This window comes from Pristiophorus japonicus, chromosome 13 (genome assembly GCF_044704955.1).
Source record: "Pristiophorus japonicus isolate sPriJap1 chromosome 13, sPriJap1.hap1, whole genome shotgun sequence".
NCBI lineage: Eukaryota > Metazoa > Chordata > Chondrichthyes > Pristiophoridae > Pristiophorus > Pristiophorus japonicus.
In genome coordinates this window covers 163,157,548-163,175,483 of record NC_091989.1, presented here as the reverse complement: position 1 = coordinate 163,175,483, position 17,936 = coordinate 163,157,548, and the positions used below count along the sequence as shown (strand labels likewise).

The 17,936-nt window shown below is 44.1% G+C and overlaps 1 protein-coding gene across 3 annotated transcripts in view; it reads right to left on the bottom strand.

The window, feature by feature from the left end:
* Positions 1 to 17,936, bottom strand: part of gan (gigaxonin) — a 135,016-nt gene that overhangs the window by 29,413 nt on the left and 87,667 nt on the right. The window contains exon 10 of one of the 3 annotated variants that reach the window (XM_070897007.1): positions 5,967 to 6,130. The exons of 1 other annotated variant lie outside the window; for it this stretch is intronic. In XM_070897007.1, the coding sequence (XP_070753108.1) occupies positions 6,022 to 6,130 (109 nt within the window). In that variant the 3' untranslated portion in view covers positions 5,967 to 6,021. Of the gene's footprint in view, positions 1 to 5,966; positions 6,179 to 17,936 lie in introns of those variants that run through there. One more of the 3 variants, XM_070897008.1, reaches the window with a different exon arrangement.

Genomic DNA, 17,936 nt, shown 5'->3' with positions numbered 1-17,936 from the left:
TTTCTGGTTGTCGTGGAGCAGATGAAGGATGTGGCAAACTTTTTGGGGCAGCCGAAACGGAGGAGAATGCTCCATCGCCCCTCGCGGTTGACAGTGTCAAAGGCCTTTGTAAGGTCAAAGAAGGCCTTGTACAAGGGTTGACGTGTTCCCTGCATTTCTCTTGTCGTTGTTGCGCGGTGAAGATCATGTCCGTTGTACCCCATAGTGAACGGAATCCACAATGCGACTCTGGGAGGAGCTCTTCAGCCACAGAGAGAAGACGGTTGAGGAGAATTCTTGCGATGACTTTCCTAGTGGCCGACAGCAGGGAGATTCCTCTGTAGTTGCCGCAGCAAGCTCTTGTCCTTCCAGATAAAAGCTGAGTTTATGCATTCGTGCCAATAGTACTTCTCTGCCATACTTCAGTGCCTCAGCGAGGATTCCATCTGCTCCTGATGCCTTGTTGTTCTTGAATTGACAGATGGCCTTTCCTACCTCATGCAGGACTGGGGTTTTGCTGAGATGGTGGCGGGTAGCATGCTACGGGATGGCATTGAGGACATTCGTGTTGAAGGCAGAGTCTCGGTTAAGGAAATCTCCAAAGTGCTCCTTCCAGTGGGCCCTGACTGCCTCGGTTTCCTTAATGAATGTCTCTCGGTTCTTGGCCAGCAGTGGGGTGGGGCCTTGGGTGTTTGGGCCGTAGGTGGCCTTGACTGCACTGAAGAATCCTCACATGCCATGGTTGTCGGCCAGCTGCTGGATCTCCTGTGCTTTCTCCATCCACCACCTATTCTTTAGGTCCTTGGCCTTCAGCCGCCTGTGGCGCTGCTTTGCTGCTCCCGAGTTGGGTTGCTGCTTTAAGTTCAGAAATACCTTGTGCTTGCGGCTTATTAGCTCCTGGATCTCCTGGTCATTCTTGTCAAACCAGCCTTGGTGTTTCCCCGTTGAGTGACTGAGTGTCTCTTCGCAGGTGCTGGTTATGGAGGCCTTGAGGGCAGACCAGGTGCTGTGGGCACTCTGCCTCTCGAGTCATCGAGGATTCCCAAGTTGGTAGTGAGGCGCTAGCTATATAGGGCTTTCTTAACGCCTGCTCCACGATGACATGCAAGCTGTGATCCTGACCAACGGATCCACCACAGGCCCAATTCACGTCCGGGCCGGGGTCAACCAGGGCTGCGTCATCGCATCAACCCTCTTCTTGATCTTCCTTGCTGCAATGCTCCATCTCACTATCAACAAGTTCCCCGCTGGAATGGAACTAAACTATAGAACAAATGGGATCCTGTTCAACCTATGTCGCCTCCAGGCTAGATCCAAGGTCGCCCCATCCTAGTCATCGAACTACAGTACGAATACGACCCTTGTGTCTGCGCACACTCAGAGGCCGAACTCCAAGCCATCATCAACACCTTCATCGAGGCGTACAAAAGCATGGGCCTTACGCAAAACATCCGTAAGACAAAGGTCCTCCACCAACCTGACCCTGCCACACATCAAAATCCACGGCTTGGCCTTGGACAATCTGGACCATTTTCCATACCTTGGGAGCCTACTATCAGCAAGGGCAGATATCGATGACGAGGTCCAACACCGCCTCCGGTGTGCCAGCGCAGTCTTCGGTTGCCTGAGGAAGAGTGTGTTTGAAGACCAGGACCTCAAATCTGGCAACAAGCTTATGGTCTACAGGGCAGTAGTGATACCTGCCCTCCTATATGGTTCAGAGACGTCGACTATATACAGCAGATATCTCAAAGCACTGGAGAAGTACCACCAGCACTGCCTCTGCAAGATCCTGCTAATCCACTGGGAGGAAAGATGCACCAATGTCAGTGTTCTCGCCAGACCAACATCCGCAGCATCGAAACACTGACCACACTCGACTAGCTCCGTTGGGCGGGCCACATCATCCGCATGCTCAACACGAGACTCCCTAAACAAATGCTCTACTCAGAACTCCTACACAGCAAGAGTCTCCCAGATGGGCAGAGGAAACGCTTCAAGGACACCCTCAAAGCCTCCCTGATAAAGTGTAACATCCCCACTGACACCTGGGAATCCCTAGCCCAAGACCACCCAAAGTGGAGGAAGAGCATCCGGGAGGGCGCTGAGCACCGAGAGCATGCAGAAACCAAACGCAGACAGCAGAAGGAGCGTGTGGCAAACTAGGCTCCTCACCCACCCTTTCCTTCAACCACTGTCTGCCCCACCCGATAGAGACTGTAATTCCCCCATTGGACTGTACAGCAACCTGAGAACTCACTTTTAGAGTGGAAGCAAGTCTTCCTTGATTTTGAGGGATTGCTTATGATGATGATGGATTTTATAAAGCTCCACTTCTAATACTTTATATTACATAGTATTTTACGGTAATGACTGAGGCTATTATATGTATTCCAAAAATATATAATGCAAATCTTTAAAAAGATTGGTTGATCTGCTGTGAAACTGCTCACAGCAAGTATGTTTGCAATGGAGTGGGGGGGGGGGGGGGATGAGGGGGAGAGGTGGGGGAAGGTGGAGAAAGTGAAGGAGGGTTGCACATCTCCACTGAAAAGATTGGCAAAGAAGTTTCTATGAAAAAATTAAGAGTTGTTTGTTGGTTCTTGGGAAAATAACATTTTCCTTAAATAAATTTGTCCCCCTCAAATGCTACAAATAAATAAATCTGTGGATGTTTCATATCAGGAATATGGTATTGAATAGGCCTTCTATCCCATCTGTGGGTTTTTATAGCAGGGGCTAATACAATTTAAGAAAACATGAAATGACTTTGCAATTTTCCATCCCGAAAAAATATCAATGCAATTATATTTAGTGTTTAAATTCAGGACTTTCATTCAGAACCATGCTCCAAACTTGAATAATGGTACAATCCTTCCAGAATTTCTGCAGTTTATATGAATTATTTCCCTTGGTGGTAGTTTAAGATAAAAATAAATGGAAGAAATGTTGCTGGTGCAAGCATATAGAATACATTACAACAAATGAAGATTAAACAATAACAAATTTTAAACAATGCAATTGCTGTATTTGCTAAATAAGTAACCTCTTGAATATAATTAAGTTATGTTGTCTTTTTCAGCAGCTTTGTCTCAGAAAAAGTTGAAGTTTTAATGTTTTACATCTTCTGTCTTTAAAAAAAAACAAAATATGAACTTTACCTCACTAAAGCTTTTTGAATTTGGTTCTTTAGCTTTTCTTCAAATAATTTGAAAAACTGAGCCGAAATTGCTAAAAGCTAGAGAAAAATATTCCATCGATACAACTGACTGAATTGCACTGATGCGTACTGATTATGTATACTGTATAAGCTCAGACTGCACAATCCAAAGTCAGCTCCCAAGGTCACAACTCCACACAACAATATCGCACAAGCAGAGGCTTTTGGGAGAAACTGAGATCTTCAAATAATAAATTATAATGATGGCATTACAAGATACAAAAGACCATTCAATGGATAAATGTAATAATTTTCCTTTGTGAAAAATGTATTTAACATTTTGCTTGAATCCTGATTTTGGACATAAAAACTTCAGTCAGAGAAAATCTTTTCAGATGACAGGTATAGCAGGAAAAAGGTCACATAAAAGGTATGCACATATTGTAAATGGAAAATCTTGTATGGAGTTGTTTACATAGCAGCTTACAATGGAACATGAAACAGTTGCACCTATTTTAATAATATATAGATTGTGGAACCAGTATGTTGTTGGAGCGATAGAGCTGACACACACTATTTGAAGATTGTTTGTCATCTGCAAGAGGGACCAATGTAGGTGGTAGAAAGTAAATTAACCTAGCTGTAAAAATCATTGTTTAATATGTTCAAAGTTTCCTATATTTAGAGAGAGGTACTCAGGGTTCCTACAGCATAGCAGAACTGGAGAGAGGAGGGGCAGTATCACATGGTCTGAAAAGGAGTTTGAATTGAGTAGTGCAATTTGGTATCAGGGTGCTGAGTGTGTAAGCATGGGTTGGGAAGGAAACATTGGAGAATTGGGGGAACAAAAATTGTCTCTGAGAGAAGGTTCTAGAGTTGTGAGTACTGGGTTGGCCGCAGGGTCTGACAGGACTGGGGAGTAGGGTTTATCCTGGGAATGAGATCCCGGGGTATAGAAGTTGTGTGAATGGTACTGTAGCATCTGGCAGTCTGGGACAGAGGGTCTTGCGATTTTAGAATCAGCAAAACGAGGCCATGGGAGCACTGAGAGAGTGGTCCTTGTGATGTGCTGGCAGTTAGAAACTGGGAAGGTGAAGCTTAAAGCTTGGGCGGGAGGGAGCATTGTCTGACAGCAGTAGGTGGAGCATGGCCAGGGTCTCTGATGCTCCCTCCCCACCTGCTGAAAGATCCACAGTCTGAGAAGTGGCAGAGTTCCTAATCATCAGTTAACAATATACCAAGAGGGGCAAGGATAATCCTTGCCACTGGACCAAGACTTAGCTCTGATGATAATGATATACCAAGGAGGTCACTTGGAGTCTACACTAAGGCAGGAAGCCTCATCTGCTGGCAGCACATATTGGAAGTGCTGTTGTGTGTTGTCCATGATGGACCAAAGCCCCAGTCTGAAAAAGAAACTGAATTTGAGGCTTTCAAAGCTTTGTGAAAGATAAGTGGAAAAGGAGAGTACAAAATCTACATGTTGAAAAATATACAGCACTCAAATGTGAGAGGGAACCAGAAAGATAAGACAAACCGAAAGACAGAAATCATGTTGAGGGTCATAGAGAAAAGACAGAATGTGAAAAGAATAAGAGAGAGGGGATAAAACCAGAAGGAGGCAGACAAAAAGAAAGAATTTAAAAGTAAGAGGCAAGTAGAGTGCTAGTTACAGGAGAGAGATAATCACCATCCACCACCCCCTCTCATCCTGTCCTGCGGGACAGGAAATCAACGAGATTATATATTACCAATTATGTGGTACCTGTACAAAGTCGAGTGTTCCGGTTATTATAAAGCAGCAAATCATCCAACTTACCCAGAATGCCAAAGGAAATCTTTCTAAGTACATTATCATGCACCTTCTTTTAGCAAGCATGTACAGTTTACTTACTGCAGTCAAGGGCTAGAGCAGTAAACTAATATGCGTAAGTAAATTGTAGCTCAAAAGCACACGACAGAGGTGGCTTATTTTCTGTAATGAGAATCAGCCATTTAGGAATTCTGCCAGCATTTGTGCGCCGAGCAGAAAAACCACTAAAGCTCGTGTTGCATGAAATTGTCCTGCTTACATCTGCACCCATTATGTGGATGAGCACAGTTGGAGAGATCCTGCTGGTCCATAAACAGAATATGAAAAAAACATGGGAAATGTTGGGGTTGGCATCATTTTAAGGAACATCCACTGATTTAATCTGCAGGTTCAAGAGTCCCCACCCTGCAAGAGACACAATTGAGGAACACCAAGAGAAGTGTTTTTGCAGGTGCCCCAGGAAATCTGCACAACAGTAGAGAGGAAAATATAGTGATTTACAGACTGTGGCTATGCTCAACATTATCACAAACTAAATTTCCACAATACATTACTTGTGACGTACTTTGAACATGGAATCATAAAGTTTCTTTAAAACATTTGAGCACAGACATTTCTTTTTGCAGCTGTACAAACAGGTATGTTTTAGATCAAACAGCTGCAAAAATCATTTTTAGTACTTTCCAATGCTGTGATTTACAAACTGGCACTAGAGTAGATAGAGCCTCCAGAATTTTTCTTGCCAATATTTTCTAAACTGAAAATGTAACTTTTTATTTTGATACAAAATTGGTACTATAATCTGCCACAAGTTTTCTTCTGTAGCATATTTGCTGTAATTTGGGTGGTTTATTTTTCATTAGTAAACTGCTGGTTTTTTTTTTTACGGCTTTTATTTCATTGATGCAATAGGAAACTCAATGGCTGGGCTACAACAGCAGCAAGCTATTCCAGATACCCTGCCACCCATTTAAAAGAAAATAAACTTCTCAATACAATTCTCACACTTCCAGTTTCTGCTTCATCTTCTGTCCATACCTCGTCACTTATTCTCATTTATTTTCACATTTCATCTCCTTTCAGGGTTTTTCTTTCTCCTTCGTCTGACACTGGTTGTATTCACTGGGTTTACTCGTGGCTCCTGCTTTCTCCAACATACTTCACATGAAATGCTAATTCTAGTAGAATTGACAAAAGAGCTATGCAATACTTTTCATTTATCTAACCTGTGTTAACATGGCAAAAAAATCAAAAATCAAAAGTTCAGCAGAAGTAGGTTATATGTTGTTGCAACTTAAAACATGAGCAATTTTGAGACATCAGAAGAAATACATTTATTACTAGAGATCCCCTGTGGCATTATTTGCAAACAAATATATTATGCCTGATTCTTTCTGTAATTGTGTCTTTTTTTATTCGTTCCTAGGATGTGGGCGTCGCTGGCAAAGCTAGCATTTATTACCCATCTCCAATTGCCCATGAGAAGATGGTGAGCCACCTTCTTGAACCACTGCAGTCCGTGTGGTGAAGGTACGCCCAAAGGGCTGTTAGGAAGTGAGTTCCAGGATGTTGACCCAGCGACAATGAAGGAACGGCGATATGTTTCCAACGCAGTTTCAGAATAAGGGGTCGCCCATTTAAAACTGAGATGAGGAGGAATTTCTTCACTCAAGAGGGTTGTAAATCTGTGGAATTCTCTGCTCCATGGAGCTGTGGAGACTGGGTCATTGAATATATTTAAGGCGGAGACTGGCAGATTTTTGAGATAAGGGAGTGAAGGGTTATCGGGAGCGGGCAGGGAAATAGAACTAAGCCCAAGATCGGATCAGCAATGATCTTATTGAATGGCGGAGCAAGCTTGAGGGGCCAAATGGCCTACTCCTACTACTACTACTTATGTTCTTAAGTCATGATGGTGTGTAATTAGGAGGGGAACTTGGAGGCATGCACCTGCTGCCCTTTTCCTTCTAGGTGGTAGAGGTCATGGGTTTGGGAGGTACTACCAAAGGAGCGTTGGCAAGTTGCTGCAGTGCATCTTGTAGATGGTACACAATGCAGCCACGGTGCGCCTTTCGTGGAGGGCCTGAGTGTTTAAGGTGGTGGATGGGATGCCAATGAAGTGGGTTGTTCTGTCCTGGATAGTGTCGAGCTTCTTGAGTATTGTTGGAGCTGCACTAAGAACATAAGAAATAGGAGCAGGAGTAGGCCACCTGGCCCCTCGAGTCTGCTCCTCCATTTAATAAGATCATGGCTGATCTGATCATGGACTCAGCTCCACTTCCCTGCCCGCTCCCCATAACCCTTTATCCCCTTATTGCTCAAAAATCTGTCTATCTCCGCCTTAAATATATTCAATGAACCAGTTTCCACAGCTCTCTGGGACAGAGAATTCCATAGATTTACAAGCCTCAGAAGAAATTCTTCCTCATCTCAGTTTTAAATGGGTGGTCCTTATTCTGAGATTATGTCCCCTAGTTTCCCCCATGAGTGGAAACATCCTCTCTGCATTTGCCTTGTCGCGCCCCCTCATTATCTTACATGTTTCGATAAGATCACCTCTCATTCTTCTGAACTCCAATATGTATAGGTCCAACCTATTCAATCTATCTTCATACGTCAACCCCCTCATCTTCAGAATCAACCTGGTGAACCTTCTCTGAACAGCCTCCAATGCAAGTATATCCTTCCTTCAATACGGAGACCAAAACTGTACACAGTACTCTAGGTGTTGCCTCACCAATACCCTATGCAGTTGTAGCAGGACTTCTCTGCTTTTATACTCCCAGGTCCCTCTGTACGAGCACTTTGCAATTTTTCTCCATTTAAGTTATAATTTGCTTTTCTATTATTTCTACCAAAGTGGAGAACCTCACGTTTTCCCACGTTTTCCCAAATTTTTGCCCACTCACTTAGCCCTTTGCAGATTTTGTATCCTCCTCACAATTTGCTTTCCCAACCATCTTTGTATCAGCAGCAAACTTGGCTACATTACACTCGGTCCCTTCATCCAAGTCATTAATATAAGATTGTAAATAGTTGAGTGCCCAGGACCGATCCCTGCGGCATCCCACTAGTCAGTTTGCCAACCAAAAAATGACCCATTTATCCCGACTCTCTGTTTTCTGTTAGTTGACTAATCCTCTATCCATGCTATTATATTACCCCCAACCATGTGAACCTTTATATTGTGCAGTATACTTTTATGTGGCACCTTATCGTATGCAGTCTGGAAATTCAAATACACCATATCCACTGGTTCCCCCTTATCCACCCCGCTCGTTACATCCTCAAAGAACTCCAGCAAATTTGTCAAACATGATTTCCCTTTCATGAAACCATGCTGACTGCTTGAATTATGCTTTTCCAAATGTCCTGCTACTGCTTCCTTAATAATGGACTGCAGCATTTTCCCAATGACGAACATGAGGCTAACTGGTCTATAGTTTCCTACTTTTTGTCTGCCTCCTTGTTTTAAATAGGGGCGTTACATTTGCGGTTTTCCAATCCGCTGGGACCGCCCCAAAATCCAGGGAATTTTGGTAGATTACAACCAATGCATCCACTATCCCTGCAGCCACTTCTATTCCCCAGTCTCATCCTCCACAGGACCAACATTTATGTTAGCCACTCTTTTCCTTTTTATGTACCTGTCTAAACTCTTTTTATATTTCGTGCTAGTTTACTTTCATAATCTATCTTCCTTCTCTATCATTTTTTTTAGTTGCTCTCCAGGCAAATTCCATTACACTCCTGACTGTGGGAAGCCAGGAGATGAGACACTTGCCGCAGAATATCCAGCCTCTGACCTGCTGTTATAGCCACAGTATTTCTGGTTAATGGTGATCCCCAGAATGTTGATGTTGGGGGATTCGGTGATGGTAATGCCGTTAAATGGCAAAGGGTGGTGGTTCGATGCTCTCTTGTTGGAGATAGTCTTTGCACTTGTGTGGTGCGAATTTTACTTGCCACTTATCAGCCCAAGCCTGAATGTCGTCCAGGTCTTGCTGTATACAGGCATGGACTGCTTCATTGTCTGAGGAGTTATGAATGAAACTGAACACTGTGCAATCATCAGCGAACATCATGGGCAGCAGCAGCAAGGGGACACCACCACCTCCAAGTTCCTCTCAAAGTCACACACCATCCAGACTTGCAAATAGAAAGTCGTTCCTTCATCGTTGCTGGGTCAAGATCCTGGAACTCACTCCCTAACAGCACTGTGATAGTACCTTCATCACAGACTACAGTGGTTCGAGAAGGTGGCTCACCATCACCTTCTAAAGGGCAATTAGGGACGGGCAATAAATGCTGGCCTTGCCAGCAACACCCACATCCCTTGAATGAATAAAAAAAAGACACACCTATTTGCTCTCACTCTCTATAGTGAATCAATTGCTGCAGGAGTAAATTCAGCTCATTTTAATTGTTTTTGGCAGACACTTGCATATCATGACAGAAGGTTTCTGCTAAATCTTTGATAACCAATTGCCAGTGCTAACTTTCATAACATCTATTTGTGTTATGGCAATCACTAGACATTTTAAGCATATTTCTTAACTTTATGCATAAGAACAGTCACTAAATGTTTCATTGTAAAATAAACTGCACTTTTTTTCTCCCCAAAGGCTCACTCTGTCCTTCACACATTTACAGGAGAAGTTCATTGACCAGACTTGATGTGCATTCGACACCAAAACAGCAATTCTTTGAGCCGTCGCAACATCATAAAATAATGACTGCAAAGGCAGAAAATATCCAACGCAACAATCATATTAGACACAAAGACACAAAATTGGGCAGGGATCAAAATATTTAGGTTAAAATGAAACCTAAATGTATTTAGGTGGCTGGATTGGATACTTAGGATACTTAGAAGTGCTCATTCCGAAAGTTGCGCAATCATCTGAAAAACACAAGGGCTTGTGTGACAGGTGAAAATCAAGAAATTTTTTGCTGAAAACTTTAAATCATATCTAACCACTGACATCTGATTTAATGCAAAAACTGGAGAAACTGTTCCCAACTGCAACAGACTGACTATTAATGTCCATATTCACTTTGGTGAGGCAATAGTCAGATTTTCTGTGTTAGTGTTTAAAATTCTCTATTTAACTGTCAATGAGGGATTAGCGCTAAAAACTGAACCACCAGCCCTGCAAATTTCAAACAGCTGATCATAGCGACAATACTGGCACAACATCATAGCAAATATAAGAGAGCTTTGTCTACAAGAGATGACTCACCAAGGCAGGAGGTTTTCAGTAAAATGCAAAGTTTTGTCAGAATGAGGTCCTATTTTGCAACTCTTACATTTACCAAGTTCCCACCTTACCAAACACATCTCAATCTGCATTACTTCACAGTGAGGTTCTACTGCTGACAATAATGGATAGCTAATAATAAATTTCAAGACTGTAACCTAGTCCAGAAATTTGGATTACATAATTCACCACAAGTGTGACACTCAGTAATTTATAACTGTCATCCATACGGCCCGATTGAATTACACTCTATGGGCCCAAGTTTCCACATGATTTGCGCCTGATTTTTTAGGAGCAACTGGTGGAGAACGGACTATCTTAGAAATCGCAATTCTCCACATTTTTTTTTCTGCAGTTCTAGTCAGGTAGAACAGTTCTACTTTGGAACAGAATTTTTCTTCAAAAGGGGTCGTGTCCGGCCACTGACGCCTGATTTGAAAGTTTCCACAGTGAAAACGTACTCCAAACTAAAGTAGAATGGAGCAAGTGAAGATTTTTGTAGAACTGTAAAAACCTGTTCTACACATTAAAAAATCAGGTGCAGGTTACAAATTAGGCGTCCAGAACGAGGTGGGGGGGGGGGGGAGGGGGAAGGGAAGTCATTAAATTCTACAATAAATCCTTATTTATACTTCTACAAATATTATACAAAGAAATTCAACCTGAATAAACATTTATAAGAAAAGATTAAATAAACCATCTTCCTACCTGTGTGAAAGTGCTTCAGGCACGGAGAATTCTGCAGTCAGCCTGAGGCGCCCGTTCTGCCCGCGGGGGGGGGGGGGGGGGGAAAGGGGGAGGGGAGAGGAGGCGCCCGTTCTTTCCCGCGGGGGAGGGGAGAGGAGGCGCCCGTTCTTTCCCGCGGGGGGGGGGGGGGGGGGAGGGGAGAGGAGGCGCCCGTTCTTTCCCGCGGGGGGGGGGCCTGTTCTTTCCCGCGGGGGGGTAGGAGGCGCCCGTTCTTCCCGCGGGGGGGGGGGGGGGGGGTAGGAGGCGCCCATTCTTCCCGCTGGGGGGGGGGGGGGGAGGAGGAGACAGTGAGAAGGCTGCAAGCGCTGATGGCAATGTGCTTTTATTAAAAAAATGTTCAAAAATTAAACAGCTACAAATAACTACAAAAATGGCAGAGTGCTCATGTTTTTTTCACACTGAGCATACGCGAACGCTCCAACGCACACGCTCCAACGCACTTTCCCCATAGAAACAGCAGCAAATCAGGGACTAAAACAATTAAACTTTAAGACGTGGTTGCTTTTTTCCCTGTTCTGTCTGGAACATAATGTTTTCCACAGCAGCAAGATACTGAGGTATTATTAAAGAACAGTTTCTCAGTGATTCTGCAACATAACCACATCATAAGGGGCTAGACTTTTGGCACATCATCGCCCATGTAAGAGCTGAGATGCAGGCTATCACCCATACTTGCTGAAAAGTGGAAACTAGCACCCAATTATAGCCCATTGATCGCCAGCCCAACTTTCGGCACACATGACTGAGCTGCATCGCCCGGCCTACATTACAAAAAAAATGACGTCATCCTCGTGCAAGGCCAAGAATAGTGCTTATAATGGAAACTGTCACCAGATTATGGCCCAGATTATCGTTGAGCGCTACTTTCGGCATTTCGTTGACAATTTGCCCAAATTATCGCCGGCACAAAAATACACTGAAGAAAAGCTGCAATAACTCGGCACTATGAGGAAGATCTGTAGTAAAAGGCTGTCAAGAGAATCAATTTGTGAGTGATTTTAAGGGCCTTTTTGACTCTTGCCAACCATCTAATCACATTTGTATTTGTTGAGGAAAATTAAGGGCATTTATAGGTCCTGATGAAATGCATCCCAGGGTATTAAAAGAGATGGCGGAAGTTATAGCAGATGCATTCGTTATAATCTACCAAAATTCTCTTGACTCTGGGGAGGTACCAACGGATTGGAAAGCAGCTAATGTAACGCCTCTGTTTAAAAAAGGGGGCAGACAAAAGGCAGGTAACTATAGGCCGGTTAGTTTAACATCTGTAGTGGGGAAAATGCTTGAAACTATCATTAAGGAAGAAATAGCGGGACATCTAGATAGGAATAGTGCAATCAAGCAGACGCAACATGGATTCATGAAGGGGAAATCACGTTTAACTAATTTACTGGAATTCTTTGAGGATATAACGAGCATGGTGGATAGAGGTGTACCGATGGATGTGATGTATTTAGATTTCCAAAAGGCATTCGATAAGGTGCCACACAAAAGGTTACTGCAGAAGATAAAGGTATGCGGGGTCAGTGGAAATGTATTAGCATAGATAGAGAATTGGCTGGCTAACAGAAAGCAGAGAGTCGGGATAAATGGGTCCTTTTCGGGTTGCAAATCGGTGGTTAGTGGTGTGCCACAGGGATCGGTGCTGGGACCACAACTGTTTACAATATACATAGATGACCTGGAAGAGGGGACAGAGTGTAGTGTAACAACATTTGCAGATGACACAAAGATTAGTGGGAAAGCGGGTTGTGTAGAGGACAGAGAGAGGCTGAAAAGAGATTTAGATAGGTTAAGCAAATGGGCTAAGGTTTGGCAGATGGAATACAATGTCGGAAAGTATGAGGTCATCCACCTTGGAAAAAACAAAAAAAGGAATACTATTTGAATGGGGAGAAATTACAACATGCTGCGGTGCAGAGGGACCTGGGGGTCCTTGTGCATGAATCCCAAAAAGTTAGTTTGCAGGTGCAGCAGGTAATCAGGAAGGTGAATGGAATGTTGGCCTTCATTGCGAGAGGGATGGAGTACAAAAGTAGGGAGGTCCTTCTGCAACTGTATAGGGTATTGGTGAGGCCGCACCTGGAATACTGCGTGCAGTTTTGGTCGCCTTACTTAAGGAAGGATATACTGGCTTTGGAGGGGGTACAGAGACGATTCACTAGGCTAATTCCGGAGATGAGGGGGTTACCTTATGATGATAGATTGAGTAGACTGGGTCTTTACTCGTTGGAGTTCAGAAGGATGAGGGGTGATCTTATAGAAACATTTAAAATCATGAAAGGGATCGACAAGATAGAGGCAGAGAGGTTGTTTCCACTGGTTGGGGAGACTAGAACTAGGGGGCACAGCCTCAAAATACAGGGGAGCCAATTTAAAACCGAGTTGAGAAGGAATTTCTTCTCCCAGAGGGTTGTGAATCTGTGGAATTCTCTGCCCAAGGAAGCAGTTGAGGCTAGCTCATTGAATGTATTCAAGTCACAGATAGATAGATTTTTAACCAATAAGGGAATTAATATGGGGAGCGGGCGGATAAGTGGAGCTGAGTCCACGGCCAGATCAGCCATGATCTTTTTGAATGGCGGAGCAGGCTCGAGGGGCTAGATGGCCTACTCCTGTTCCTAATTCTTATGTTCTTATGAGTAATAGTGACGGGGCCAGTAATTTCTCAACCAGTATTGATGACTAATCACATGCTGCAGAATAGAGATGAGAGACAAAAAGAGAAAAGTTACATACAAGTACATTGCTGTAATGTCAGGATTAATATTAATCATGGATTTTTCCCCCCTCTGGTCCATAGTACAAGTAGAAGCAGAACTAGAGTATGTCATCCCATGAGGAAGGAAATGGAGTTCACCTCAGTTGGCTGATAGATTTTATTTTATAAAGCAACAGGGGCTAGAATAAAAGGTTCTATTATGTTATTGATGGGGACCAGGTCCCTTGTTTTCTCTGTCAACCCCCATGGGAAAAGTTCTTTGCCTGGAAAAAAAACGTACATGTGCAGAACGGCCGTTACTATGGACGCCAGCCTTGCATGACTGAATACATCGCTAAGGCACATTTCACATCGCTAAGGCTGTCGCCCAAATTAAAAAGGCAAAACTAGTGGTTTTTAAAATGGGCGATATTCCAGCGATCATAAAGAATAAAAAAAAGCACTAAGGCCGGAAATATCACCCATTTTTGACCATAGTGGAAAGTCTAACCCCCCCAAGAACTCTTCTTTCCATATAGACTCAGCTCATAATTGCTGGTCCAGAGCTGTAGCTGATGGTGAAATGCACTCCAGAATCATAGAAATCTACAGCACGGAAGGAGGCCATTTCGGGCCACTGTGTCCGCACCGGCCTACCAAGAACTATCCAGTCGAATCCCACTTTCCAGCAATCATTTAATGACTGCATCATCTGCCTACTTGACAAGTTATGTAAACCTTGACAGTTGGGTTGGGCGCTAACTTAATTCTGGAAATCTAACTAAAATTTAGGGTAGGGTCACATTCTGGAATTTATTTTTCATGCATCCTAAACCAGTGAAGAAAGTCATAGAAAAAGCACAAGTTTTGATCACAATCTTTCAAAAATCATTGGATATGTAAGTTGTACCAGAGGACAGGAGGGTTGCTAATGTAAAGCCACTGTTCAGAAAGCAATAAACCAAGAAACTATGGGCCAGACTTTCCATTTACATCGATATTGTCGCAAAATGGGCGATTGTCCCCACATTAGTGGTTTTATTATTTTTCAGGATCGCCGGAATATCGCCCATTTTAAAAACCACTAATTTCGCTTCTTTAATTTGGGCGATAGCTGTAGCGATGTATTCCGTCGTGCAAAGCCGGCATCCATAGCAACGGCCGTTCTGAGCATGCATGGCTTTTTTTTTTTAGGTGAATTAACTTTTCCCGCAATTCGTGAGGTTAGGGGTCATCTGCGCATGCTCAGATCACTTGAGAGAGAGAGAGAGAGAGGAGAGAAAGCAGTTGATTGAAAAGCAGATAATAAAAATTCAAATGGATTACGTGGAGTCGGGAGTGAGTGATGTTGGTGAGGTGGCGGAGGTGGGTGAGGGGAGTGATGTGGCAGAGATGGGTGGGAGGAGGAGAGCAAAGAGGTTTTCGGAGGAAGCTAATGCCGCCCTGGTCCCAGGTTGGGACCAATTAACCCCCCCTGCGTATACCAGAGGATATGGGCGGAGATCGCCGAGGTAGTTTCATCGGCGATCCATGATGTCCGTGAGCCAAACCAGTGCCGCAAGACCTGGAACGACCCGGTTGGTTCTGGAAGAATAAGTATTAAATTAATAATTGTAATGATGCAATGACTCATTAATTAAAATGTAGATCTGCCGGATTGTAATTAAGCTGGTAATCTTGGTGTCATGCATTAGTTTCTAACTACGATCTTATTAAATTTATTCTCTGACCGTAGATATAACCATGCATTCAATTGCATACAAAGCGTATTAGCATTTAACGTTAACGATGAATAGCATGGATGATGACTAATTGTGGATTATCTGTGTGTTTTGTAATAGTAATAGAATCTAGTAATATCTGTAATAGTACCTAGGCAATTTGTAAAGAGCTGCATAAGCTGAGGAAGATTTCCAAAAAGAGAGCCGAGCCGAGGCAGACCTGCAGGACTGTGCCAGCTCACAGACTTGGAGGAGCAGGCCTTGGCATTAGTGGTGGTGCTGAACCCATTGTTGCGCCATGTGAATAATGTATAAACCATTGGTGATTTAAAGTAATTTAATGCCATTTCAGTAGAATATGATTGATGTAATGTTATGTAATTAATGATGGGATCATGAAATATCATTGTAATGCCATGCAGACTCTGTACCATTATGATGTTAATTATATGTGACGTCTGTCAATGATATTTATAGCAGTAGTGTTGCTCCACGTACAGCACTGCGTGGAGTAGCGTAAGCATTCTCATGTCACCCTGGCCTCCCTTTCTAACCTCATTTATCTTTTCTAGGTCCCCAGGCTCCCAAGGAGCAATCAGGAAGCGTTGAGGCATCAAGAGATTCACCACTCCTTGTTCAGGTCTTGTTGACCAACGAGGACGCAGATGATGAGCCTCAAGCAGGCTGCTCCAATGTCCCTGTGGCCCCGTCTTCTTCCACTGAGGAAGCAGCGGGGCTAAGCCCCTTGCAGCCAGGGCACTCCGAGTGGTTCAATGCCTACGCCGACCCTGCGGAGGTTGGTTCGGCAAGGTAGGATTGTTCAACGACAGGCAGATGTCAGCTGGGACATGGCTGAACTGTCAAGGATGAGCATTGACATTGGTCAAGAGCTCCTCCAGGCAATGGGTGGAGTGACCGCACTGACTGCGCGAATGCGCAGATGGTTGCGGCAATGCAAAGAATGGTCAATTCCGTCAATGCCATGCAGCAGGTGGTGGTCTCGGGATACGGCACTGCATCCCAAGGTGCCGTGCCGCCCATGTCGACAGATGCGAGTCAGGAGGAAGCAGTTGCTTCTGACTCGGAAGATGTTTCTTCGGAAACGTCTCCTCCAGCTTCCATTGTGACTCTGCCACCGTCAGCCACCACACAGCAGCACTTGAGGTGCCCTGTTGCAAGACAGCTTGGTGTGAATGCGGGTCGAAGGGGGGTGGGGGGTGTAAGTGAGAAAGGGGGGACGGGGACGGGGTAGAGACAAAGCAAAGCGTGGCTGCAGGTGGGGGGGGGGGCATTATTCTTGTTTTTGTATTGTGGTGGGTGTGTGGGTGGGCGTTTGGGTCATGTTAGATTATATTTGTTGTTGAAAAATTGTTAAAAAAAAATCACTGTTGGGGGTGGGGGAGATAGGTGCTTATATTCATGTATATGTTTATTTTTTTTCACTTTAGTTTGTTTAAAATGTTTTTAAATGTAATTATTAAATATTTTTATTTAACCTAACAGTGCAGTGATTTCCAAAAAGAAAGGTTAAACATCAATACAAGGGTTGCTAACAATGGCCAGGCCAGGCAAAGATGAAAAGTAACGTAATGCAACTATAACTGTCATTTATGAGCTGCTGACGCAACAGTCTTGCAGCTGCATAACTAGCACGGAGCTTTTCCTGTGGTCTAGGGTGGGGTGGGACCATGGCTTCAACGCCAGCCTGATTGTCCTCGTCCTCCTCCAACTCCACCTCGTCCTCCCCTCTCTCCTGAGGTGGACCGGCAATCCTATCTGGCAATTTCTGTCCCCTCCTGATAGTGAAGTTATGCAACATGGAGCACATCACAATGAACTCAGCGATTTGTTCGGGGTGGTATTTTAAGTTGCTTTCCGAGTGGTCCAGGCATCTGAAGCGTTGCTTAAGCACATTAATTGTCTTTTCGACGATATTGCGTGTGACTATATGACTTTCGTTGTAGCGCTTCTCGGCTTCCATCTAGGGCTTATGTAGGGAGTTCATGAGCCAGCTGCTAAGGCCATATCCTTTATCCCCCAGCATCCAACCGTGACCTTGTGGCTGACTCTTAAACAGGTCAGAGACAGTGCTCTCACGCAAGATGTGCACATCATGGATGCTGCCTGGAAAATTAGACTGCATGGTATAAAATGTGGCAACATGGATAGGACTTTGATTAAAGGAGAAAAAACAGACAGTAGTAAGTAATGGATGTTTTCAGACTGAGTAGTGGTGCCCCTCAGGGATCACACGGTTGTGCAACTGCTCCTCACAGAATCATAGAATAGTTACAGTACAGAAGGAGGCCATTCGGCCCATCGAGCCCATGCCGGCTCTCTGCAACAGCATTCAGCTAGTCCCACTCCCCCGCACGTTCCCCGTAGCCTTTGCAAATGTTTTTCCTTCAGGTACTTATTCAATTCCCTTCTGGTACATATTCAATTCCCTTCCGAAAGCCACAATTGATTCTGCCTCCACCAGTCTTTCAGGCAGTGCATTCCAAATCCTAATCACGCACTGCGTAAAAAAGTTTTTCCTCCTGTCGCCTTTGGT